General features: G+C 40.6%; 1 protein-coding gene across 1 annotated transcript; it reads right to left on the reverse strand.

Moving 5' to 3' along the window:
* Positions 1-844: 844 nt before the first annotated feature.
* MEIOC (meiosis specific with coiled-coil domain) lies at positions 845-18465 on the reverse strand. The gene is made up of 8 exons (XM_008012401.3): positions 18397-18465; positions 17793-17927; positions 12422-12576; positions 9446-9550; positions 6684-8550; positions 5394-5528; positions 1708-1888; positions 845-1278 (listed from the first exon to the last, which is right to left on the reverse strand). Exons 1-8 carry the CDS (start codon positions 18463-18465, stop codon positions 1058-1060), a joined length of 2868 nt encoding a protein of 955 aa, XP_008010592.1. The 3' UTR covers positions 845-1057.
* Between the last annotated feature and the right edge of the window lie 9342 nt (positions 18466-27807).

Here is a 27807-nt window from a genome sequence, read left to right on the forward strand (position 1 = left end):
ACCAACATTTCATATTAATGAATAAATTACTCAAGTTCTATACAAAGATACTAAGTGATGAGAAACAGAAAAAGCTTTCAATAGTTTTAAAAAAATACAGAAGCAAACTAATGAACACAACTACACAAAATATACACTAACCAATTGCAAGCTAAACTAGTTAGAGATTAACCTTTTAAAAAATACATTTTAGAACTTCGTGATACCCTCATAAAAGGCAGCAAACTAAGGGTATTAAAACAGTAGTCATTATTTCAGTTACTGTGTATCAAGTCTAAAAGATCCAGACAAAGGGAATGTTTTGTGATTCAATTTAAATAACTTTAAAATTGGAAACATTTAATAATTGATAATATAATTAAAAGTTAAAGAATATATACAAATGATCTGAATAGGTTTTATATTCAGTAACTTGCATGGTTTTTACACTGGCACTTTTATCATTAATTTAGGAGAATCAGATGCATTTCCCTCCATATACTTAGGCATTAAGATTTCAAATTTATAAATATGGTAGTATTTTAAATATTAAATTTTTACATGAATATTGGGTTTATCCATACTTTCCTTTGTTTCCCAGGTATTATCCAGTTTTGCAAGGAAAACACTTTTATATCACAATCAAAACTTGTCTTGGTTACTAGGCTGTAGCCATAATTGGGTTACAGTCACTTAGATTCATTATTTGGAATTATACCTAACTAAGACAGACCTAAATGAAACTTATCTCCTAGAAGAATTTCACATTTGCATTTACCTGCATGGCAGAATGGGTTTAAGCATATTTTAGCTGTTAGGAAATATTTAATTTTTAAACTTGTTATCTGACTACTCAGAACTCTTGAGTAGTCAACTGTACCTTTGAGCTTACTTAAAACTATATCGGATTCACTTCAAATAGAAGATTTTTAAATAGAAGTTAGACTTCATTAAGGTATTGGTATTAACTTTAAATCTGAAAGAAAACATACTGAAAGTTTGACAAGTTCATTAAAAAATTTTTAGCATGTCTTGATATATTTGTCAGCTTTTTATTCTTCTTTCTGCTGTCATTTCCTTAATGTTTGTTTGTTTCACCTCTCTGGTTCATTGGATTGCTACTATTTATGCTTTCATGGACTTTATCTTCACAGTTTACTGTATCTTGTAAAGCCTTTACCACATCAGCTGTACTGGCTGTTTTTGGCAAGGTCATCTGCAGTGCACACCACAGAGTAGTGCGTGTTTTCCGAGTAGCCACACACATCTCTTTAATTGCTGAAGCAAGGGCAAAAACATCTGTAAAATAAACATTCAGGATAATTTCATATTAAATGCCATTTAAATATCTGTTAAATCTTACAAAACCCAGTGCTTTTGCTACTAAATGATCAAATGTTATTTTTGTAAAAAAAGGATGGTTATTGATTGAACCAAAGTCCTGTCCTTTATCATTAAAATATTTAAAATTATTGATACTTTATTTCTGACTTGTACGATAGTGACTATACTTTGAGTAGAACACAGACTATCTTAAAACAGTTATAATAGACAAAATTAATAAAATGGAAATACTTTTGGAGTGAATAATGTGGAGATTATTTACCAATTTATTCTGTAGGTAAGTGTTAATTTTAGAAATCTAATCTTTCAACCTCAGAATCTGCCTTTATCAATACCTAAATTATTGCACTGACTTATCACAAGAATATGCATCAATATTTGTACCTCTGTCATCTTGGCATCTAGGAACTCCTTGCCTTTGCCGATTGGAAGCATTAACAATTTCATCCTTTCTACGTGACTGTACAATGTGAATAGACTCCAAGTGTCTATCAAGAGCAGTAGAGATATTGGCATGAAGAAGAGAACTCCGAAGACGTTCCATTTTGCCTAGTAAAGTCACAACCTGAGGGAAGCATTTTAAATTTTGATAAGACATGTCCTGCCCTTAAGTAAAAACAAATCTTCAGTGAAGCAGAATAGAGATGACAGCAATAATATTCATTCAATAAATCAAAGAATGCTTAGTGTCCTGACACCATGCTAGGGAAACAAAAATGGAAAGTGTTTTCTATCTACTTGTCTATGTTAATTCTAAAAATATGTGGCAGTTGATTACTGAAAAGCATCAATGAAAATGTTAAATATTCAAACATTACCATGTCATTAACAGTGCAAATACAAGATCTGTTACTGTTTTTGGCAAATAAGAGACCAGCCTGCAAACAGCATTGTTAGGAAGTATTGTAATCTAATGGAAAAAGTTTTGAGCTAAAAAGAGAAGTACTTGGTTGATTAATCCTGACCTCAATAAGTCTTTAATTTTTCTGGGCCTCCAATGTTCCCTTTTTGGAAATCAGAAATATTCAGATAGTAATACTGACTAGTGATAGCTTTAAGGAATCCATAATACAGAAAATATTGATTTAAATTTACATTAAAATAATACAAAATGACTCCTGTAACTGTCAAAACTGCTAAAGAAAATTAGGATGCTTCTCAATCCTCTGGATAATGAAACTTAAAAAAAGGCACTGATATATTAGGTCAGTAGAGGGAGTATGTTTCATATGCCTAACTTGTTTCAAATTCTAAACTTGGAAAGTGTATGGAAAGATAACTTTTTGAATAATTGCAGTTTGAAGATCAAGTAAATATAACAATTGTCTTTGGGAGTTAAATGATTTAACAATTGATATTAGAACTTGGTATTCACTGATTGGAGAATATAAGGGGAAAAGGCTTTTCAAGAAACTAATGGCACTGGAATTAATGTTTCTCTAACCTCAAACTTGTATTAAGTTTCTTTGTAATAAGTCTGTTCCGGATGTTAAATATTTTCCTCTCAACTGTGTATCAGCCAGATCCTTCAGGGGAAAACAAAACACTCAAAAAAAACCTCCAGGGAACTACTAATTATTTTTAAATAAGACAATCATTTTGAGCAAATGATAAAGAGTAAAGAAATGTGCAGATTGGGGCTGGGCACTGTAGCTCACACCTGTAATCCCAGCACTTTGGGGAGGCTGAGGCGGGCGGCTCATTTGAGATCAGGAGTTCGAGATCAGCCTGACCAACACGGTGAAACCCTGTCTCTACTAAAAATACAAAAAATTAGTCAGGTGTGGTGGTGCATGCCTGTAATCTCAGCTATTCAGGAGGCTAAGGCAGGAGAATCGCTTGAACCCAGGAGGCAGAGGTTGCAGTGAGCCAGGATCTTGTCAGAGTGAGACTCTATCTCAAAAAAAGAAAAGTTTGCATAGGATGATTTTTAATAAAGTTTAAAAAGTATTTTTTTCAAAATTCTACAAAGCTAGCAAACTAGAAAATAGTAATTTTTTAACCCTCTGTTATTGAAATAATGCTGCTAAGTATAAATAAAAAAAAATACATATTTTTTGAGATAGGGTCCCACCCTGTCCCAGGCTGGCATGCAGTGGCATCATCTCATCTCACTGCAATCTCTGCCTCCCAGGCTCAAGTGATCCTCCCACCTAAGACTCCTGAGTAGCTGGGACTATAGGCACATGCCACCATGCCCAGCTAATTTTTGTAGAGAAAATAAAATTATTATAACAGGCATAAATACATCCTTCTAAATTAATGTGAAGCATAAGCAAAGCTGGGAAAAGTATATCACTATCCACAGTATGTCATCCTTTATTTCCTAGAAATGTATTACTGAGATAAAGAAATTTTAATTTGGAACAGTTTTTTTTTTTTAATAATAAAAGACTGAAGTTTTTATTAACATCTGACGGTACCTCATGTTAGGCTCTGAATGTACCATAGATAAATTCCATTGTACAGATTTACAAATTTGACTCATGTTCTAATTCCTAAAATGGTTTTATTCAATCATAGAGGTAATCCGTTTGGCTGCATTTTTTCCCCAGGAATCTTTATCAAATTTTATTTGGAAAACTAAGTTTTTAAGAGAGGAAGGTCAAAAAAGGAAAAGTTTACCTACCCTAAGTTGCTTAGAAAATTCTGCAATTACAAAGAATAGGAATAATCATTAAATTACAAAATGACTTAACATGAGGATTCTTACAACATTTGACTTGAAATCATATCCTGCTTTGCCAAAACAAAAGTATTTTGTTGGCTGAGCATGGTGGCTCACACCTGTAATCCCAGCACTTTGGGAGGCTGAGGCGGGTGGATTGCTTGAGCTCAGGAGTTTGAGACCAACCTGGGCAACATGGCGAATCCTGTCTCTATAAAAAATACAAAAATTAGTTGTGCGTGGTAGCGTGCATCTGTAGTCCCAGCTATTTGGGGGCTTAGGCAGGAGGATCTTGTGAACCCAGAAGGTCAAGGCTACAGTGAGCGTAGATCATGCCACTGTACTCTAGCCTGGGTGACAAAGAGACCCTGCCTCAAAAAGAAAAAAAAAAAAAAGGAAAGATGATAATTCCCTGTTACCATCTTATGTAAGCACAGCTTGCTCATCAAGCTAGAAAACAAATGTGACAAAGAAATGAGACTTTCTCCATAAATAATACTCAAAATGGTTTTTGCTTTAAAAAAAAATTATTTCAGTTGAAGATTAGCTCCACTGCCAATTTGAGCTTCAAGAAGAACCATTTAAATTATGAAAATTACTTTTTAAATGATTGAGTGAGACTATTTTCCCTTTCCTATTTTTTTTTTTTTTTTGAGACAAGGTCTTGCTCTGTTGCCCAGGTTGGAATGCAATGGTGTGGTTATGGCTCACTGTAGCCCTGACCTCCCAGGCTCAAGCTATCCTCCCATCTCAGCCTCCTGAGTAGCACAAGCATGCGCCACCATGTCCAGCTAATTTTTAATTTTTAGTAGAGACAGGGTCTCCCTATGTTGCCTAGGATGGTCTCAAACTCCTGGGCTCAAGTGATTCTCCCACCTCCACTTCCCAAAGTGCTGGTATTACAGGTGTGAGCCACTGCACCCAGCCCCTTTCCTAAATATTATAGTTCTGGGAACAAACATGGAAAAAATATATTTCAGAGAGTTAGATGTAAATGTGATTTAAAAACCCTTCAAAGTTCTAAAACTTGATGAGAGTTTTATTTATTTATTTATTTATTGAGATGAAGTCTCGCTCTGTCACTCAGGTTGGAGTGCAGTGGCGTGATCTTGGCTCACTGCAACCTCCACCTCCTGAGTTTAAGTGATTCTCCTGCCTCAGCCTCCCGAGTAGCTGGGACTACAGGCACATGCCACCACTCCCAGCTAATTTTTGTATTTTTAGTAGAGACGGGGTTTCACCATAATGGCCAGGCTGGTCTTGAACCCCTGACCTCAGGTGATCTGCCCGCCTTGGCCTCCCAAAGTGCTGGGACTACAGGAGTGAGTCACCATGCCTGGCCTGAAATTTTAACAAAATTTAACAAAATATCCATCCACTGTTATCTGTTTTTACAGCTTACTCTGGCTTGTTCTTGAAGTTCATCCACAATTAAGCGATCAACTCTAGATGGGTTGGAGGTCAGCCTTGGAATTGGAGTGTTGTTAGTACTGGATACTTTTTTCCCAGGATAATTCTTGGCAAGGGCTAATTCAGTCTGTAAAAAATTACATACTTTTAAAAAATTACATACTTTTTAGAATTTTCTAAATATGATTCGACCATGAATAATAGTTTTCATAAGCCTAATAAATAGAGTATTACCACTTTAAATGAAAATTCTGTTTTGGTATCAAAAGGCAACAAATGTAAACCACAATACCACAGTATTTTTCTATCTTTTTTTTGAGAGTCTCACCCTGTTGCCCAGGCTGGAGTGCAGTGGCACAGTCTTGGCTCACTGCAACCTCCGTTTCCCGGGTTCAAGTGATTCTCCTGTCTCAGCCTCCCAAGTAGCTGGGATTACAGGTGCCTGCTACCATGCCCGGCTAATTTTTTGTATTTTTAGTAGAGAATGGGTTTCACCATGTTGGCCAGGCTGGTCTCCAACTCCTGACCTTGTGATCCGCCCGCCTTGGCCTCCCAAAGTGTTGGGATTACAGGCATGAGCCACGGCGCCCAACTATCATCTTAATACAAATAGAATACCTGAGTATATAAACACTAAAAAAATTAAAAGAAATAAACTTATAACCACTAAGGGGGTAAAAAAATCTACTTCAGGGCAAGTCAACTTAAAATAACAATAACTTTAAAATATCAAGCATTTTTCGTCTTGATTTATTTAAGCTTCCCATTGGCCAACCCCATCCATTTTTAGTTTTTAAGTAACCCACTTAATTCCTTACAGTCATGAACTTATAGCAAATCCTGGACATTATAGAATTCAGCTCAGAAATAAGGCAAGTTGGCTGGGTGCAGTGGCTCACACCTGTAATCCCAGCACTTGGGACATCAAGGTGGGGGAATTGCTTGAGGCCAGGGGTTTGAGACCACCATGGGGAACATAGTGAAACCCAATGTCTACAAAAAATTAAAATTAGCTAGGCATGGTGGCATGTGCCTGTAGCACTAGCTACTCAGGAGGCTGAGGAGGAAGGATTGCTTGAGCCCAGGAGTTTGGTTACAGTAAACTATGATTGTGCCACTGTACTCCAGCCTGGGCAACAGAGCGAGACTCTGTCTCTTTAAAACAACAACAAATAAAGCAAAAAGAAATAAGGCAAGTACTCTTAAACTACACTAAGGTAAACAGAATGAAGACAGGCAAAAGGAACATACTGTTACTCCTAAATGGTTAACTTTGTGTTACCTTTTTTCTCTCTTTTTCTAATGCTCTCCATTGTTCATAGCACTCTTCTAGACGAATATGAAGTTCACTGGCTGGTCCACTACGGCTTTTAATTGGTCTTTGAAATCCAAAAGTTGGCACGAGACCAGAAAAAGAATTATCACCATACATCATATCATTAAAATAAGGGTACAAATGGCTTAAGTCATCATAAGAAAATAAGTCATAGGAATCCAACAGTGGAACAACTGAATGGCCAAATGGGTGGGTGGATCTTAGGGGAAACCCATTTGAACCAAGTTGTTGAAAACCCTGATTATGCCTTAAGTCTCCCATCATATAATTATTAGAAAAGCATGACGCTTGTGTGCGATTCACACGGCTATTAATACTGTCTCCACCTCTCATTCTGTGGCTATTAGAATGACCCTGTGACTCCAGTAGATCTTGGTATGTATTTTGTGATAAGCCATCTAAATGCTTTGAACCTTCCTCAGGATCATAATGTCCACTCTGGGGCTTGGCTTGAAAATTATGTTTGTTTACATTTTCAATTATCCCATACTGCTGAGCTGAATAGTTATCACAAAATCCATTTGGCTGCTTTATTTTTTTATCTGTAACCAATTCAAAGAGATTTTCTTCTCCAGGCTTTGTTAGTCCTTCTATGTGATTGACAGATTGGATTCTTTCTGCACCATTGTAACTAAAATCAAAACTAGAAAATGCTGAAGGGTTTTCTTGGCAATACTTCTGAAATAAATTGCTATTTGGGGTTAAGTTTGTGGATGATAGTTGGGGGAAATCTGAAGAATGGTTAGAACCTTTTGAAGCTGCACTTAAATGACTATTTAATTTCATCAAGTTACCTTGATTTCGATAAGGAATAGGAGTGTTATTTTTTGTTTGAACATTCATCCAAGTTGGTCTGTTTAAATTGATACCTCCTGAAGATGTTGCTGAGTTTGATAATAAATTCACTGATTTAAAATACTCAGAATTTGGGGGATCAGGTTTAGCAAACTGTTGCTTTTCTGTGACATTAGCAAAATCATTAGCGGGACAAGCTGTGTGAGGTTTTAGTCCATATTCTGAGGTTAAGCCAAAATCAGCAGTGAATGCTGCTTCCTTTGCAAACTGTTTCTCTGTCAGATGTGGAGTAGTTTTTGGAAATGTGAAATTCTGCTGGTCAGGGATTGTCTCCTCCATTTTTTTCTGATTCGCTGGTTTAACCTGAAATAGCTTTGTGTAGGTATCTGCTTCTACAGTTGGTGTTTCAGGTGTGCCATTGGCTAATTTTTTGCTATCTTGGACACTAAAATTTGAACATTTATTAAGCTTAGCCTTATTAGGATGAACATATTCTGGGTATCTACAATAATCTACATTTTCATTGTATCTATTAAATTGAGAAAGAAACATCTCTGCCCTTTTTTGCTGTAATGGTGCTTCAAGACCTTTAGTACATATTCTGTCCCTTCCATAAGGGTAAATATCAACTCCTGATTCTTTCATGATGTCAGACAGACCAGTTTGTGGTGTAAAACAGTTTTTGATAAATGGATATTCTTGGAATGTTGTCTTAGCTGTATCATTTGTCTGCATATTGTGACAGTTAGAATGATCACTTCGTGAGGGGTACATCCATTGTTCTTCAAGGTCTAAACCAGTAAATCCATGATAAAGTTCATCTATTTTTTGTTGTGGTGTGAGATTACTGTTATGCAGGTATTGCTTTTCCATTGCTGACATAGATTCACCACTATAAAAAGCTTGCTGAGAGATGGCTGTATCTATTGGCCTTTTGGTTTCTGTTAAGAGGTCATGGTGATCTGCAAATCTGCTTGTGTTCATTGGCCAAACTGACTTTAAATTGGAGGAGCAGGTCCTAGAACAAATAAATATATTTAATTACAACTTAGGTTTTAAAGACTTTATTTCCTCAGTGGAAGAGGGAGAAAAGGTCTTCAAAAACATTTATCTTGCCCCATGTCACCATTCTCTAATCCCTTTCAACTCTGCTTTATAAGCTACCATTAGCTCCAGATAATTATCTATCACATGAAATGTGCTATATGTTATATAAATATGCATTTTAATGTCTTCACTGTACTTTCCCAAGAGACAATAACTAAAGTCTAATATGTGACTTCATGGTCTTAGATGATTTATCTATAGTAAGCAGAAAATAAGTTTTTCCTTTGCTTAGGTTATTATATAAAAGCATTGTTGACCACAGTTTTTTTTTTTTTTTAATGAAAAAAGATGTGTTTTGCTTAAACTCTGTGAAATTAAAATATTTTAATTGATTATATGTGTGCTACATACTTCCCTATTTATGAAATAGGATATTTGCGTAATATGGCTTCCACACTCAAATAAAACAATTAAAACATTAAAAAATGTTCTAACACATGAATAAAATCCATATGTATTTCTGCATAGTAGTAATGAGTTTTATTCTTTGGGATCTATGTATAAAAGCTCCCTTGAATTTATATTCTTTAAGCCAATCTTTAGTTCATTCATGAACTCAAGGGAAATAGCTCTGAATTATGCAAGAATAATTTTTCCATGAAAGTCCTTACACAAAACCTTAGACTGAACTTCCAATTGTATAGCAAATACTTCAGCAAAATCAAGTCTCCTTGAAACAATATTTGAATTAATATATCTACTGTCAGATGATCCACTATTTAGTAAAAATAAAAGTTAATAAACAGGGTAATCTAGTGTATATTAGTTTAAAAGCCTGTTATATACTATATAGATTATATACTAACCCTTCAGCAAAGTATGGCTGTGACTTATCTTGTTCTTCCAAAATGTTAGACACAAGTCCATATAAGTCTGTTTCACTGCCATAGTCATTTCTTTCTGTTTGAATCCTAAAAATAAATGAATTTGTGCTGAAATACAATATATTGATTACTTTTTCCAGACTTATCCTACCTTACCATTTTTATCTATAAAATATTTGGACTGAATCTATGCCATCATTTCAAATAAAGAAGAGACTAGAACTCAAGAATATTTTCTTTTCCACGTAAATATTTTATGTGGAAATGTCTTTTCCAAATAATATTTCTCCTTCATTTCAAATCCTATATCTAACTTACAGTATATGCTTACCTCTTATTTCTCCACAACACATGCTTTTCATTTTAGGTGACCAAGATATAAATCTCTCATCTATGATGTCACAGACATGATTGGTATCATAGCTGCTCCTGAAAGCAAGTCTTGTCCTATTATATATCATTCCATCAACACCTGCTCAGCTTCCTCATTTGCAGTTTGAAAACCATATGAACCTGATGCTCTATTTTTGTGACTCTATACTAAATACTGGATAAAAAAGTGAAATGTGATATGGTCATCCTAGACACCATAGCAATTTTGCAGTTGTTCCTTACATGTAACAGATTTGGGAGCCATCCTTAATCCTTGCAAAGCATGACTGGATGGAGTTCCTTATATCCCAGAAATCCACCTAGTAACTGATACTGACTAAATACAAAATGTAAAAACCACAAGCACATGGAAGATTGGTACCTTTTACCTGTTACAGTTTTGGGGTAATTTCTTCCTAGAAGTAATACAGGTTGAGTATTCCTTATCCAAAATGCTTGGGATTAGAGGTGTTTTGGATTTCAGGGTTTTTTCTTGGATTCTGGAAATATACATTATACTTCAAATATATAATGTATATTTGTATATTTGGTTGAACATCCCTGATCCAAAATCTGAAATGCTCTAATGAGTATTTGTTTTGAGCATCATGTCAGCAAAAAGTTTTGGATTTTGGATCAGTTTGGACTTTGGATTTTCAGATTGGGATGCTCAACCTGTACGTTTGTTTGTTTGTTTATTTATTTTTGAGATGGAGTGTCACTCTGTTCCCCAGGCTGCAGTGCGCAATCTCTGCTCACTGCAACCTCCGCCTCCCAGGTTCAAGTGATTCTCCTGCCTCAGCCTCCCAAGTAGCTGGGACTACAAGCACGTGCCACCACGCCTGGCTAATTTTTTTTGTATTTTCAGTAGAGACAGGGTTTCACCATGTTGGTCAAGCTGGTCTCGAACTCCTGACCTTGTGATCCGCCCACCTCGGCTTCCCAAAGTGCTGGGATTACAGGCGTGAGCCACTGCTCCCAGCCCTGTACATTGCTTTATAATAAATTGTAACTTCCTGTTTTTTCATATTTCAACATTTCATAGTGTTGGGATATTTTAGAAATATAATACCTTATATTTGCATAACACTCATATTTAATTGATCTTTATAACACTGGAAGGGTAAGCATTAGTAATCTTTTGTTATTATCTGTTGAATAAATGAATGATCATTTGAGATATTAAGAAACTTGTATTTTGCAAGGGTATATGACTTGCCAAACTATACTTGCTAAATAGTCTGCCTATAAGTCCAATACCTTTTCTACTACATGTGTTATCTCATAAAAGTTCAATATAAAAGCTTTTTTGTATAATTATGTATTAGTATATATCTAAAAAAATATTCAATGTAATGTATACCAAATTGTTAGCAGCTGTTATTGGGTGGTGGGTGAGAAGGTTAAGATAGACTTTCACTTTTCTTGATACATATTTCTGAAAAGTTTGAATTTTTTACTTGATCTTAGCCAAAAGCTGAGAAGAAATAGGCTTGAATTTTTTCAATAGCATATATCAACTTTAAAAATATTTTTGTTTTTTGTAGAATTATGTATTATATGGACTTTCTAATAAAATCATTATTTAGAGAATTTGCCAAGAATTTTAATTTTTAACACTTTTCTAATAAATACAAATAACTATTTCCTGATTAGACTAAAGATGCCTCAGCCGCTATAAATAGCTCCCATACATAATTAAAGATAGATGTCACTCCCTTAGGGCTCCTCTTTGCAATAGGCTCCCATAATATCCTAGTTATCGTCGTCATCATCATCATCATCATCATCATCATCAAGATTATAAAGGCAAGGATAATATTTGCCATGTTTAAATTCTGGTATCCCCCATAGAAAAGCATCTGATGTACAGGGGGCCCTTATTATTTGTGGAATTGAACAGAAAAATAATTTAAAATATCTTATGTTTGATAAAACCCTGTTTGTTCTGTAGTTGTGAAGGAAAAAAATGGAAAATTTAGAACTGGATGACAAAAACATCTAAAAGTTTTAACTCATTCATATAAGTCATCTTTAGAAAGAAGAACTTAAGATTTATGCACTAAATGTTCCCACTAACGAATTTTTTTAAGTAATAACCTAGCTGGGCAGAGGCTCATGCCTGTAATTCCAGCACTTTGGGAGGCCAAGGTGGGAGGATGCTTTGAGACCAGGAGTTCAAGACCAGCCTAGGCAACAAAGTGAGACCTCGTTTCTTAAAAAGAAAAGGAAACAAAAGTTTTTAAAGTTAGCTGACCACCGCGGTGCATACCTGTAGTCCCAGCTACTGTGGAGGCTGAGGCAGGAGGATGGCTTGAGCCCAGGAGTTCAAAGTTGCAGTGAGTCATGATCTCGCCACTGCCCTCCAGACTGGGTGACAGAGCGAGACCGTGTCTCAACAAAACAAAACACCATAAAAACTATACACAAATAACTGCCCAGTTTACACTTTCCTAAAAGTATGAAAAACCTAGAATACCACAACAGTAAAATACTGATGTAGGGAACAGAGAGCAAATAAACCTCAGTTCCTATGTAATTAAATTTAAAATTACCTCAATTACCCTGAGAAATGAATTAATTTACCTGTTCTTTATATTGATCTGAGAATTAGAAGGTTGTTTAATATCATCTCCGTAAGTAGACCATGGTGCACAGAAAAGTGAAGAATCTACAGAACTTGAATATTCTGTTGAAGAAAATGGAGTATAGGTCTGCCTTAGGTCTACATTGTCTTCACTCTGAAAGTTTTAAGAAATGTTTATCAGATACATCAAAACTTCATTTGTTATAGAATATTAGAAAAATAAGAAAGCAGGGGAAATAACACAGGTGTAAGAGTTGGGAGAATTACATTCAAATGTAGACTTAGTGACTTAAGCTTACTTTATTCCAGGGATTGGCAAACTTTTTCTGCAAAAGGCCAAATAGTAAATATTTTAGGCTTAGCTGGCCATTAAGGTTGCTGTCAAAACTCTTCAACTCTAATGCTGCAGCACTAAATCAACCATAGACAATAAACAAATGGGTTTGGCTGCACTGCAATAAAACTTTATTTACAAAACAGGCATTGGGCAGATCTGGCTCCTTGTTGCTGGTCCGTGGCATAAAATACTTACAATTATTATACTTTTTTGTAATTCTTTGAATAGATAAGCATTATGTGGATACTAGCAATGTTATTTTTAATAAATTATATATAAAATTCAGTCTTGGGGTCAGGCACGGTGGCTCACGCCTGTAATCCCAGCACTTTGGGAGGCCGAGGTGGGCGGATCATGAGGTCAGGAGATGAGACCATCCTGGCTAAACCCCGTCTCTAATAAAAATACAAAAAATTAGCCAGGCGTGGTGGTGGGAGCCTGTAATCCCAGCTATTCGGGAGGCTGAGGCAGGAGAATGGTGTGAACCCGGGAGGGGAAGCTTGCGGTGAGCCGAGATTGCACCACTGCACTCCAGCCTGGGCGACAGAGCAAGACTCCGTGTCAAAAATAAATAAATAAATAAAATTCAGTCTTAATGTCTCCAATCTCTGAAAAAAGTTAATGTATATTTATATAGAATTTTACACTATTCAAAGAAATTTCACATATATTATCATATTCGGTAAACCTTGTGACGTGAGTATTATCTTACTTTAAAAACAAGGAAACTGAGGCTGCAAGTCACTCAGCCAATATGTAACAAATCTAAAACCAAAATTCAAGGTCTTCTTCCTTCTAGTCCCGGGCCTTTTATACAGTATCTTTTTTGTTTGTTTGTTTTTTGGAGACAAGAGTCTCACTCTGTCACCCAGGCTGGAGTACAGTGGCGAGATCTTGGCTCACTGCAACCTCTGCCTCCCAGGTTGAAGAGATTCTCCTGCCTTAGCCTCCCAGGTAGCTGGAATTACAGGCACCTGCCACCATGTCTGGCTAATTTTTGTATTTTCAGTAGAGAGTTTTAGGATTTCACCATGTTGGCCAGGCTGCTCTTGAATCCTGACCTCAAGTGATCTGCCCGCCTTGGGCCTTCCAAAGTGTTGGGATTACAGGCGTGAGCCATTGCACGCAGCCTCGGTGAATGCTTCTATAATGAACTTGAGTAAACAAAAAGTTTGGGTGTTAAGTTTCTTTCTTTTTTTTTTTTTTAATAGAGATGGGGTCTCGCTGTGTTGCCCAGGCTGGTCTTAAACTCCTGGCCTCAAGTGATCCTCCTGCCTTGGCTTCCCAAAGTGCTGGGATTACAGGTGTGAGTCACTTTGCCAGGTCTTGGGTTTTAAGATTTTAATGATTCAAACCCTGAAGGACCGTGTAGGGAAAGTGAATTTAACAAACAAAAAAAGATTAAGCTAATTTATACATTGTTTTTTCTAGAAAATGCTTCCTTAAAGAAGACAGAAAGTATAAATTCAAAATTTTTAACTCTCCAGATAAGGAACTATTAAAACCTGAGATGCAATAACTATAAATACCCAGACATAAACACAATGAAAATAGTATTTTCTTATAAATACAGAAGAGATATAATTCTGGCCGGGCGCAGTGGCTCACACCCGTAATCCCAGCACTTTGGGAGGCCTAGGTGTGCAGATCACCTGAGGTCAGGAGTTCAACTCCTGACCAACATGGTGAAACCCCGTTTCTACAAAAATACAAAAATTAGCCGGGCGTGGTGGCAGGTGCCTGTAATCCCAGCTACTCTAGAGGCTGAGGCAGGAGAGTCACTTGAACCCGAAAGGCGGAGGTTGCAATGAGCCAAGATTGAGCCACTGTACTCTAGCCTGGGCGACAGAGAGAGACTCTGTCAAAAAAGAAAGGAAAGAAAGGAAAGAAAGGAAGAAAGAAAGAAAGAAAGAGAGAGAAAGAAGGAAGGAAGGAAGGAAGGAAGGAAGGAAGGAAAAGAAAAGAAAGAAAGAAAGAGAAAGAAAGAGAAAGAAAGAAAGAGAGAGAGAGAAAAAAAGAGAAAAAGAGAAAGAGAGAGAAAAGATATAATTCTGGCTAAAAGTATTTTCTAATTGCTTTTATTCTGTTAATATTTCTAAATTTTTGTTCCTAATAGATATGATCACTGAAAAACATTTAAACTATACAACCATGTTATACGATACCAACAAAATGTGAACATTAAGAAATACCTTCCAATCATCCATCTTAAAGAATCTCAAAATATTTTACAACCATTTGTTCAAGTTCTGGTTATGATTCTATTTAAAATCCACACATTATAATTTTTCTGTGTATAGTTTATAACTATTCTCAAGCTGAGGAAATGGAAACACAGAAGGCATTTTGCTGAGAGCTAAAACTAAAAACTACCTTCCCAGAATTTGTTGGTTAGCAGAAACTTTTACAAAGGCTTTTTATCTTTCTTTCCTAATTTTATCCCTTGAGTTCTAAAGTTATCATCATAGGCCCACTCTTACTGTGTGAAGTATCCAAAGTGACATAAATAATTGTTCATCTTTTTGAAATAGTTGCTTAAACAAAAGGAACATTTTCAGATTATGTAATGTCAAATGAGTAAACAGTATTTGAAATTAAAAATATTTGGGGAGTATTCTTTCAAGTACATTTTACATTTTAAAGCAAATTTTGAATATTACAAATAAAAATCATTTTAAAAGATTGACTTAACTTTTGTATTCTTGGGTTAAAACAACTAAAGTAATGTGATGGATTCAAACATAATTATACTTGAAATATCTGCATCCCTTTCGTTAACAGAGGTCAGGAAATATGCAAATATTTGAGTGGCATATTAACTGGATTAACTTAAAAATGTATCACTTATATCCTTAACATACTTAAAACAATGAACTGAAATTAAAGCCAAGTAAATTTTAGTCCGGATGTAAACACTGCAGAGAGCAGTGGAACTATGGTCTGGGTTCTACTTGAGCTTTGTCATTTAGGGCACAAATCAAGCTCTCTGAGGCTCAGTTTCTCAATCTGTACAGTGCCATAATAATATACAAGTTTCTTAGTGTAGATTAAATAAAATAATTTATTTCTAGATATTGTTATAATTCAAAGTACAACAATATCAACATTGATGTCCTGGTTAAATAATTTCAAATGAAAATTACTTACATTACCCAAGCTTTATTTCCTTTGATTAATAAATCTAAATGTATTGGTGAGGTAAGTGGTAGCATGTAATTTAAGACATTGTTGAAACCAGAAAATAAAGGAGTAAAGTGAAATTTTCACCTTTAAATTATCAAAAATATGTCTGTACCAACTTGCAATAAATGCCTGAAGGAAAAAAATATATTTTGATCTTACTAAATAAGTGGATTTTCTTACATTGCTGGCCTCATGTTATGCTGAGGACAAGATGGAAACAAATCAATGAAAAATCTTATTCCTTGTTTTCTTTCTTTCTTTCTTTATTTTTTTTTTGAGAGGGAGTTTTGCTCTGTCACCCAGGTTGGAGTGCAGTGGCATGATCTTGGCTCACTGCAACCTCCACCTCCCTGGTTCAAGATTCTCCTGCTTCAGTCTCCCAAGCAGCTGGGATTACAGGTGGCTGCCACCACACCCGTCTGATTTTTGTATTTTTAGTAGAGATGGGGTTTCACCATGTTGGCCAGGCTGGTCTTGAACTCCCGAACTCAGGTGATCCACCCGCCTTGGCCTCCCAAAGTGCTGGGATTACAGGCATGAGCCACCCCGCCCGGCCTTAACTTGTTTTCAAAGCAAAGTATATATTCTGAAAACATTGTATTTAAAAGATTGTAGCTGGGCGCAGTGGCTCACACCTGTAATCCCAGCACTTTGGGAGGTCAAGGCGGGAGGATCACGAGGTCAGGAGATCAAGACATACTGGCTAACACGGTGAAACCCCGTGTCTACTAAAAATACAAAAAATTAGCCGGGCGTGATGCCGGGTGCCTGTAGTCCCAGCTACTTGGGAGGCTGAGGCAGGAGAATGGCGTGAACCCTGGAGGTGGAGCTTGCAGTGAGCCAAGATCGCGCCACTGCACTCCAGCCTGGGTGACAGAGCAAGACTCCGTCCCAAAAAAGGAAAAAAAAAAAAAAAAAAAAAGATTGTTACTGGGCTGGGCGTAGTGGCCTGAAATCCTAGCACTTTGGGAGGCCGAGGCGGAAGCATGGCTGGAGCCCAGGAGTTCGAGACCAGCCCGGGGAATATGGCGAAACCCTGTCTCTAAAAACAACATAAAAATTAGCCGGGCATGATGGCAGGTGCCTGTAATCCGAGCTGCTAGGGAGGCTGAGACGGAAGAACTGCTTGAACCGGGGAGACAGAGGTTACTGTGATTCGAGATCGCGCCACTGCACTCCAGCCTGGGCAACAGAACGAGACTCCGTCTCAAAAAACAAAACAAAACGGCCGGACGCGGTGGCTCATGCTTGTAATCCCAGCACTTTGGGAGGCCAACGGGCGTGGATCACCTCAAGTCGGGAGTTCGAGACCAGCCTGACCAAAATGGAGAAACCCCGTCTCTACTAAAAATATAAAATTAGCCAGGCGTGGTGGCGCATGCCCGCAATCCCAGCTACTCCGGGAGGCTGAGGCAGGAGAATAGCTTGAGCCCGGGAGGCGAAGGTTGCGTTGAGCCGAGATCGCGCCACTGCACTCCAGTCTGGGCAACAAGAGCAAAACTCCATCTCAAAAAACAAAACAAAACAAAACAAAAAAGTGCAGCTGGGCGTGGTGGCGCGCGCCTCAGGAAGCTGAGGCACAAGAATCGCTTGAGCCTGGCTGGCGAAGGTTGCAGTGAGCCGAGATGGCGCCACTGCACTCCAGCCTGGGAGACAGAGCAAAACCCTGTCTCAAAAAAAAAAGAAAAAAGAAAAAAGAAAAGAAAAAAAAAAGGTTGTCTCCGGTTTTCTTTTCCTTAACTGTGGAGCCACTAAACCCCTATGAATCGGAGGCTCGAGTAAATTAATTTGATTGAGAACAAATTGTGTAACGGGGCGGAGTTTAACAGGGGCGGAGTCTACTCAAGGACCTGCGATTTGCAGCAATCGTAGAAGGAAGAGGAGCCAGTCAACATCACGCTGCCGAAGACATCGGTTAACCTGTTGCCGGCGTCGGCGCCGAGGTTCCAGCAGCGATTCGCACCTCCAGGGAACGCGACTTTGGGCTGCAGCGCGCGGGAACAGGAAATATCAGAAAGTGGTCACGAGGGTGACGCCGGAGCTGAAACGGCCCGACACCTGTCCCACCTAGGCCGTTCGGCTCAATTCCGAACCCTCTCAGAGGACACGAATTTGGGGGCCCGCGCTTCCAGCCTCGGGATTCTCACTCTTCCCTCGGGCCCCCTGAGTGCCACCCCGAGGGGCGCCCCTCCCCGGCCACCGCCTCAGCGCGCCCCTCCCCGGCCACCGCCTCAGCGCGACGGCTGCCTCCCGGGAATCGCGGCGACCCGGGCTCCGTCCGACCCGTCCAGTCAGCCCGCCCGCGCCCCCCGCCCGCCCGCCCCGTCCGGGCTCCCCACCGACGACCCGCCTCTGCCGCCCCGTCTGGGGACGCGTCCCCTCCTCAGCCTTTCCTCCTTGTCGCCTCTTGCAAGCCTGTACGCCCCCTGGACCCTGCCCTTCCCCATCCGTTACCTCAAGTCCTTCCTCCCTCAGGCCTGAGGGGTGAGGGCGCGGGCAGGTGTCTCCACGTCTCACCTCCATGGGGCCCCCCCAGCCTCTCCCGGACTAGGCACAGCTCCTGGGGTACGGGGGTGAAGGGGGGCGTCCAGGCCCGGCTCCCTCAGCCCGCACCCCGCCGTCTCCGCAGCCGCCTCCGCCGCCCGGGCGCTGCCTGAAGCCAGTCTACGGGTGGGGGGGGCCGGAGCGGGGAGGGAGGGGCGGGGGCAGAGGCCGTTACCTGGCCTGCCTGGGGCTCGCGACTAGGCACACGGCACAGGCGCGCCCCGCCCCGCTGTGAGGCCCGCCCCCCGCTTCGCACCCCGCCATTGGCCCGATGCCCATCCAATGGGCGACCACTCCAGGCTCCGTTAACCCCCAGAGACAAGCAGAGGAAGGGGCGGTTAGCGAACCTCGCTCTCTGAGCTTTTCCCGCTCAAAGTAAATGTGTTTGGGATTGGCCCGGACTGGCAGGCACCGGCCCGATGATTTGCTGATAGGGCAGCGGAGAGGCGGGGCGTGGCAGGTTGAAAGAGCGCAGCCCTACCGGGTGGGAGAGGTATTGGTGGCTCTTGGAAGACGTGAGAAGTCGCTCAGCAACTGGCTCATCATCCAAAACCTAGCCGTTGCGCACATTTCATTTGTCCGACATTTCATATTTGTCCCTTAGTCCCTCCCGTAGCTCCCAGAATCCTTTGGAGCTGCCCAGAGACTAATAAAACTTGTACCGGTTTGGGGAGGGCGAGGAACAACTTGTGGAGTGGGTGTTGTTAGGAGACCCCCCCTTTTGAGGGAGAGCTGCCCTGTGTCCTAAGCCCGGGCTTCCAGTCAGGGTTAAGACTGAGTGTTAATGTGACTTTTGAACAAAGTTCGCTGTGACCTTTTGTTCGTTTGTGGTGTTTGTCTGTGTAAAACAGGGTCTTGCTCTGTCGCCCAGGCTGGAGTGCAGTGGCGCTATCATAGCTCGTTGCAGCCTTGAACTCCCGGGTTCAAGCGATCCTCCCGCTTCAGCCTCACGAGTAGCTGGAGCTGCAGGCCACGCGACGCCACCATTCCTGGCTAATTTTTAAATTTTTTTTGTAAAACTGAGGGACCTGGGGGTTGGGTCCCTTTATGTTGCCCAGGCTGGTCTCAAACTCCTGGTCTCAGCCTCCCAAGTAGTTGGGGCTACAGGCACATGCCACCACTCTCAGCTAATTTTTTTTTTTTTTTTTTTTTGTGAGATGGAGTGTCACTCTGTCGCCAGGCTAGAGTGCAGTGGCACAAAGGCTCACTACAACCTCTGCCACCCGGGTTCGAGTGATTCTCCTGCCTCAGCCTCCGGAGTAGCTGGGACTACAGGCCCATGCCACCACTCCCAGCTAATTTTTGTATTTTTAGTAGAGACGGGAATTTCACCATGTTGTCCAGGATGGTCTCGATCTCTTGACCTCGTGATCTGCCCGCTTCAGCCTCCCAAAGTTCTGGGATTACAGGCGTGAGCCACCGCGCCTGGCCCCAGCTCATTTTTAAATTTTTCTGTAGAGCCGGGGTTGGAGGTGGGGATGGGTGTGGGGGCGTGGGTCTCTTTATGTTACCCAGGCTAGTCTTGAACTGAACTCTTGGCCTGAAGTGATTCTCCCCCTCGGCCTCCCAAAGTGTGAGATTACAAGTGAGAACTTACATAAAGAAGCCATTCCAGGCACCCAACGAACCATTCATATGGCAGTCAGTTTGGGGATATGACGGTCTCAGAGAAATGCTAGTTTTTGTCCCCAGACACTGCTAAAAAATGAGATAGTTGAAATATAAAAGAAGTAAACACAGCACTTTTAGGCTGTTTTTATATTTATATTCAAAACTTGAGAAATGAGCACTTAAGTGGAAGATACTGTTTTAACTCAGACACGAATGGAAGTAGGAGGATGAGTTTTATTGACCCATATTGTCCTGATAATTACTTCAGGTCTCTACTCAGCTTTGAGTTCAGAAAGCTCACCAAGACTGGGCACAGTGGCTCATACCTGTAATCCCAGCACTTTGGGAGGCCAAGGCAGGGGGATTACTTGAGCCCAGGAGTTGCCCAGCTAGGGCAGCATAAGGAGACTTCCTCTCTACGAAAAAATTAACAGTTGGGTGTGGTGGTGTGCGCGGTACTTGCACTTGGAAGGCTGAGGTGGGAGGATCGCCTGAGCTGGAGAGTTAGAGGATGCAGTGAGCCATAATTACTCCATTACACTCCAGCATGGGTGACAGAGCAAGACCCTGTTTCAAAAAAAAAAAAAAAAGGAAGAAAGAAAAGAGAAAAAGCTGCTGGGCTTATACCTGCAATCCCAGCATTTAGGGAAGCAAAGGCAGGAGGATAGATTGAGCTCAGGAGTTTGAGATTTGCCTGGGCAATATAGTGCTCCACAAAAAGGAAAACCAAAATGTGCATGCACACACACACACAAAAAGAAAAAGCTGACCAGGTAGTGTGGCTCTAACAGTTATATTTCTCTGCCTCAGCCTTAAAGTTGCTGGTGTAGGGCTCATTGCATTGAGGACTACTGGCTTTTTCCCCCTCTCCAGTACTCCCCAGAAGAGTTTTGAAAAACTATGAATCCTCTTATGTATTTTTGTAGTAAAATATATAGAAGATTTGCCATTTTTAAGTGTTCGGTTAAGTGTCATTAAGCATGTTCATAATGTTGTGTAACCATGACCGCTCTACAGTTTCAGAACTTCATTAATCACAAACAGAAACTCTGCATCCCATAAATAATTATTCTCCATGTCCCCTTCTCCCAGTTCCTGGCAACCACCATTCTACTTTCTATCTCTATGAATTTGACTACTCTAGGTACCTCATGTAAGTGGAATCATACAGTATTTATCCTTTTGTGCCTGGCTTATTTTACTAAGCAGAATGTCATCAAGTTTCCTTCATGCTATAGCATATACCTGAATGTCATTCCTTTTTATGGCTGACTAAGGTTCCATTGTATGGATATACCACATTTTGTTCAAGTATTCATCTATTTATGGACACATGGGTGGTTTCCATCTTTTTTTTTTTTGAGTCAGAGTCTTGCTGTGTGCTACAGACTGGAGTGCAGGCACAATCTTGGCTCACTGCAACCTCCCCCTCATTGGAGGAATCATTCAAACGATTATCCTGCCTTAGCTTCCCCAGGAGCTGGAATTACAGGCATGCACCACCAAACCTGGCTAATTTTTTTTTTTTTTTTTTGAGACACAGTCTTGCTCTGTTGCATAGGCTGGAGTGCAGTGGCGTGATCTCAGCTCACTGCAACCTCTGCCTCCTGGGTTCAAGTGATTCTCCTGTCTCAGACTCCTGAATAGATGGGATTACAGGCATGGACCACCATGCCCAGCTAATTTTTGTATTTTTAGTAGAGACAGGGTTTTGCCATGTTGGCCAGGCTGGCCTCGAACTCCTGACCTCTGGAGATCCACCTGCCTCGGTCTCCCAAAGTGCTGGGATTACAGGGGTGAGCCACCGTGACCAGCCTAATTTTTGTATTTTTAATAGAGACAGGATCTCGCCATGTTGGCCAGGGTGGTCTTGACCTCTTGACCTCAAGTGATCTGCCTGCCGTGACCTCTCAAAGTGATTACAGGCATGAGTCACTGCGCTTGGCCCTCAACTTTTCACGATTGTGAGTAGTACTACTAGGAACATTGGTGTACAAGTATTTGATTCATTTTTTTTCCAATTCTTTTGGGTATATACCTAAGAGTGGTATTGTTGGGACATATGGTAGTTGTATTCGATGTCTTGAGTAATTCCAAAATGTTTTACACTGTGGCTGCACCATTTTACATTCTCACCAACAATGCATGAGAGTTCCCATTTCTCCACATCCTCACCAATACTTGTTATTTTCTTTTCCCCTCCCTCCCTCCCTCCCTCCCTTTCTCCCTTCCTTCCTTCCTTCCTTCCTTCCTTCCTTCCTTCCTTCCTTCCTTCCTTCCTTCCTTCCCTCCTTCCCTCCCTCCCTCTCTTCTTTCTCCCTTCCTTCCTTCCTTCCTTCCTTCCTTCCTTCCTTCCTTCCTTCCTTCCTTCCTTCCTTCCTTCCTCTCTCTCTCTCTCTCTCTCTCTCTCTCTCTCTCTCTTTCTTTCTTTCTTTCTTTCTTTCTTTTTCTTTCTGACACAGAGTCTCCCTCTGTCACCCAGGCTGGAGTAGAGTGACACGATCTTGGCTCATTGCAACATCCACCTCTCGGGTTCAAGGAATTTTCGTGCCTCAGCCTCCCGAGTAGCTGGGATTACAGGCACACACAACCACGCCTGGCTAATTTTTTGTATTTTTAGTAGAGACAGGGTTTTGACATGTTACCCAGGCTGGTCTCGAACTCCTGAGCTTAGGCAATCCAGCTGCCTTGGCCTCCCAAAGTGTTAGGATTACAGGCGTGAGCCACTGCACCCAGCCTATTTTGGTGCATTCTCAGCTCACTGCAACCTCCGTCTCTCGGGTTCAAGTGATTCTCCTGCCTCAGCCTTCTGAGTAGCTGGGATTACAGGCACACACCACCATGCCCGGCTAATTTTTCTATTTTTAGTAGAGACAGGGTTTCACCATGTTGGCCAGGCTGGTCTTGAACTCCTGACCTCGTGATCCGCCTGCCTCGGCTTCCCAAGTAAAAAACTTTTTTTTCCACTTACTATTTTGGGGATATTTAAGTGAATCTGAAATTACTATTGGATTTTTTTTTTTTTTTTTCTTTTGAGACAGAGTTTTGCTCTTGCTGCCCAGGCTGGAGTGCAATGGTGCAATCTTGGCTCGCAGCAACCTCCACCTCCCGGGTGCAAGTGATTCTCCTGCCTCAGCCTCCCAAGTAGCTAAGATTACAGGCGCCCGCCACCACGCCCGGCTAATTTTTTGTATTCTTAGTAGAGACGGGGTTTCATCATCTTGGCCAGGCTGGTCTAGAACTCCTGACCTCGTGATCCACTCGCCTTAGCCTCCCAAAGTGCTGGGATTATAGGCGTGAGTCACCATGCCCGGCCTATTGGGTTTTTAAAGAAAGATATTTAAGAACATTCTTTGCTAGAACTGAAGACAATTTAAACTGATTCCATTCAAAAAAACTTAGTGCAGAATGCAGACTTTCTCTTCCAAGTATATGTAAAAGTTAACTTCTTTTTTTTCCACCTGTGGAAGACAATGTACAATATAGTACTCTTCAGATACACTAATGAGGCCCTTTTTATACTTTAACAGGGATGTAAACATTTCCTTTTGTACCATAAATAAATTATGGGTTTCATTAAAAAAAGCCTATCCCCAAGAAATGTTCTGAGTGTTAATATAAGATTTCATTATTCTCGTAAGTAAACCTTTGAGTTCAAATAAAGTTTTGTGGGTTTTCTTTTTTTGAAAATTGAAGGTATATATAGGGGCTCAACCTAAATGCCAGGGAATTAACCCTCCATAGGAAGCAATCATATAATTCTAAGTCAGTAGATAATTGAATCGATGCAGGATTTTTAAGTATTCTCTCAACTATATTAAATGAATTGTTTTTCCAGTTTTCTAGTGGTCCAAAAACTTAAATAGGCTGCAAATCTGCTGTGATTCAAACCGTGCAATTCCTCACAGGCATCTCTGACTTGAGGAACTAAGTTCCTGTAATTATATGTCCTGAAATTAACTGGGTTGCCAGATAGGTTTTCTCAACCTTTAATAGCTCGTTGGAAGCCTTACAGAATGCTCTTTATTAGAAATATTTGGAACTACTTCCCCCTTTTTGGATGCTCAAATTAGTGTTTTTCTACTTCTCTGGCATAATTTGTATAGCTGCTTCCTTTGTAGAAAGTAAGCTTATGTTCTGCTTTTCCCCTTTTGGTTGGCTGGGGTGCTAGGTCACTCTTATCTGTGCTCTAGGAAACTTTTAGGTTTCTACTTAGCTTACGATGACACCCTGAAAGAGTTAGGGTCTGCTGCTGTTTGGGTTAGGGGGTAGATACTTGAATTCACTGGTCTTTTTTTGGTTCACTGCAGCCTTGACCTCCAGCACTCAAGGGATCCTTCCACTTCAGCCTCTAGAATAGCTGCGACTAATAGGTGAGCACTATGCTCACTAATTTTGTGTATGTATTGTAGAGACAAGGTCTTACTGTGTTCCCAGGCTGCTCTCGGACTCCTGGACTCAAGGGATCCTCCTTCTTCAGCCTCCCAAAGTGCTAGGATAACAGGCATGAGCCACCACGCCCGGCCAAATGGATTGTTTTTTATCACAGATGCTGCAATATGAATATGCATCTTCCTGCTATCCCTTCAAAAGTGAGAATTAATATTGTTTTCTTTTCTTTCTTTCTTTCTTTTCTTTTCTTTTTTTTTTTTTTTTGAGATGGAGTCTCTCTGTCGCCCAGGCTGGAGTGCAGTGGCGCAATCTTGGCCCACCACAACCTCCGCCTCCCAGGTTCAAGCAATTCTCCTGCCTCAGCCTCCTGAGTAGCTGGGATTAAGGGTATGCACCACCACCCCCAGCTAATTTTGTATTTTTAGTAGAGATGGGGTTTCTCCGTGTTAGTCAAGCTGGTCTCGAACTTCTGACCTCAGGTGATCTTCCTGTATCGGCCTCCCTAAGTTCTGGGATTACAAGTGTGAGCCACTGCGCCCAGCCCAAAAAAGACTTTATTTTTCAGAGTAGTTTTAGGTTCACGGCAAAACTGAGAAGGAAGTACAGAGAGGTCCCATATACAGATTTCCTGCCCCTTCACAGATGCATCCTTCCCCAGTATCAACATCCTGCACTAGAATGGTACATATGTTATCATCAATGAACCTACACTGACATATCATTATCAATCAAAGTCCATAGTTTACATTAGGATCCACTCTTGGTGGTGTACTTTCTGTAGGTTTGGAAAAGTATATAGCAACATGTATCCACCATTTTGGTATCATACAGAATAGTTTCACTACCCTAAAAATCCTCTATGCTCCGCCTATTCATTCCTCCCTCCCCCCAACCCCTGGCAACCACCGAATTTTTTTTTTTTTTTTTTTTAACTTCTCCATAGTTTTGCCTTTTACAGACTGTCATAGAATTGGAATCATACCGTATGTAGACTTTTCATATTGGCTTCTTTCACTTAGCAATATGCATTTAGGGTTCCTCCATGTATTTTCATGGCTTGATAGCTCATTTCTTTTTAGCACTGAATAATACTTCATTGGATGTACCACAGTTTTATCTACTCACCTACTGAAGGACATCTTTCAGTTTTGGCAATTATGACTAAAACTGCTATAAACACCAGTGTGCAAGTTTTTGGGTGGATATAGTTTACAACTCATTTGGGTAAATACCCAAGAGCACAATTGCTGGATCATATGGTAAGGGTATATTTAATTTTGTAAGAAACTGCCAAATTATCTTCCAAAGTGGCTATACTATTTTGCATTCCTACCAGCAATCAATGACACTTCCTGTTGTTCCACATCCTTGCCAGTATTTGGAATTGTCAGTATTTTGGATTTCAGCCATTCTTTTTTTTTTTTTTTTTTTGAGATGGAATCTCTCTGTGTTGCCCCAGCTCTAGTGCAGTGGCACGATCTCAGCTCACTGCAACCTCCACCTCCTGGGTTCAAGCGATTCTCCTGCCTCAACCTCCCGAGTGGCTGGGATTACAGGCACGTATCACCACGCCCAACTAATTTTTTTTGTATTTTTAGTAAGAGACAGAGTTTCACCATGTTGGCCAGGGTAGTTTCAAACTCCTGACCTCAGGTGATCTGCCCACCTCAGCCTCCCAAAGTGCTGGGATTATAGGCGTGAGCTGCCATGCCTGGTCTAGCCATTCTAATAGACGTGTAGTGGTATCTCATTGTTTAGTTTTTTTGTTTTTGTTTTTTTTTGTTTTTTTTTTTTGCAGGGTCTTGCTCTGTCACCTAGCTGTAGTGCAGTGGTATGATCACGGCTCACTGGAGTCTCGACTTCCTGGGGTCAAGCGATTCTCCCACCTCAACCTTTGAAGTAACTGGGACTAGTCACCATCATGCTTTGTTGATTTTTAAGTTTTTTTTTTGTAGAAATAGGGTTTCCCTGTGTTGCCCAGTTTGGTCTCAAACTCCTGGGCTCAAATGATCCTCCCACCTTGGCCTTCCAAGGTACTGGGATTACAGGCATGTACCACCACACCCATCCAATTTTTGTATTTTTAGTAGAGACGGAGTTTTCACCATGTTGGCCAGGCTGGTCTCAAACTCCTGACCTCAAATGATCCGTCCGCCTCGGCCTCCCAAAGTGCTGGGATTACAGGCATGAGCCACTGCGCCTGGCTTTCTTTTCTTTTTTTTTTTTTCAAACCACTTTCTTTTACATATCCCTGGCTCCTAATTGCTTCTCTACTTTTTCTTACTGCTCCAGCTTCTAGATAAGTGGTTCTCAAGGTGTGGTCCTTCAACCAACAGCATCATCACCACCTAGGAACTTGTTAGAAATGGAAGTTCTTGCACCCTGCCAAAACCAGAAACTCTGGGGATGGGTCCCAGCAATCTTTATTTTAACAGCCCTCCAAGCAATTCTGATGCAAACTTAAGTTTGAAAACATTGTTATATTAAAAGTAATGGCAAAAATCGCAATTACTTTTGCACCAACCTAAGAGCTCTGCACTATTCAATATGGTAGCCTCTAACTATTGAATTTGTTTAATGCTATTATCTCCTTTATTCAAAAATAAATATTTCACTTTGATTCAACATATTTCAAATCACATTAAGCACAGAGAAGAAATACATTCCCTTTGGAGATTGTGAACACATGTTGGAAAGAGGCATGATCCAAACAATGGGGATGAGGTAAGTGCAGATTCCAGCTGCTTCCTGACCCAGAAGTTCCGCCCCTCTTCAGGTGGAGCTACTTATCAATTTTTAGGCGAGAAAAAGACACACACACACACAGACACACTGCTTTGAAGTCTGAAAGGCACATGAGTGGACCATAAGGTATATGGCACATTCACTGATGAAACATCCCCTATTCCCTCCCAAGAAAAGCAGAGACACTTTAATCAAGTCAAAGGCCAGAGAAGGGCCCGGTGCAGTGGCTCATGCCTGTATCCCAGCACTTTGGGAGGCTGAGGTGGGTGGATCCCGAGGTCAGGAGTTCGAGACCAGCCTGACCCATATGGTGAAACTCCATTTCTACTAAAAATACGAAACTCAGCTAGGCGTGGTGGCACGTGCCTGTAATCCCAGCTACTCAGGAGGTTGAGGCAGGAGAATCGCTTGAATCCAGAAGGTAGAGGTTGCAGTGAGCCGAGATTGCACCATTGCACTCCTGGGTGATAGAGCAAGACTGGGTGATAGTCTGGGTGATAGAGCGAGACTCCGTCTCAAAAAAGAAGAAGAAGAAAAAAAAAACAGAGAAGACAGGATGCTCCTGCTTATAGC

The sequence above is a fragment of the Chlorocebus sabaeus genome, chromosome 16 (assembly GCF_047675955.1).
Source record: "Chlorocebus sabaeus isolate Y175 chromosome 16, mChlSab1.0.hap1, whole genome shotgun sequence".
Classification (NCBI taxonomy): domain Eukaryota; kingdom Metazoa; phylum Chordata; class Mammalia; order Primates; family Cercopithecidae; genus Chlorocebus; species Chlorocebus sabaeus.

Excerpts from the sequence above, each read along its gene's own strand:
- MEIOC (XM_008012401.3), bottom strand. The coding sequence starts at position 18,465 with ATGGAGGTGAGACGTGGAGACACCTGCCCGCGCCCTCACCCCTCAGGC. Across the intron at positions 8,551-9,445 it reads CAGCCATACTTTGCTGAAGG|GACCTGCTCCTCCAATTTAA; the intron begins GTTAGTATATAA and ends TATTTGTTCTAG. Across the intron at positions 1,279-1,707 it reads TAGATGCCAAGATGACAGAG|ATGTTTTTGCCCTTGCTTCA; the intron begins GTACAAATATTG and ends TTTATTTTACAG.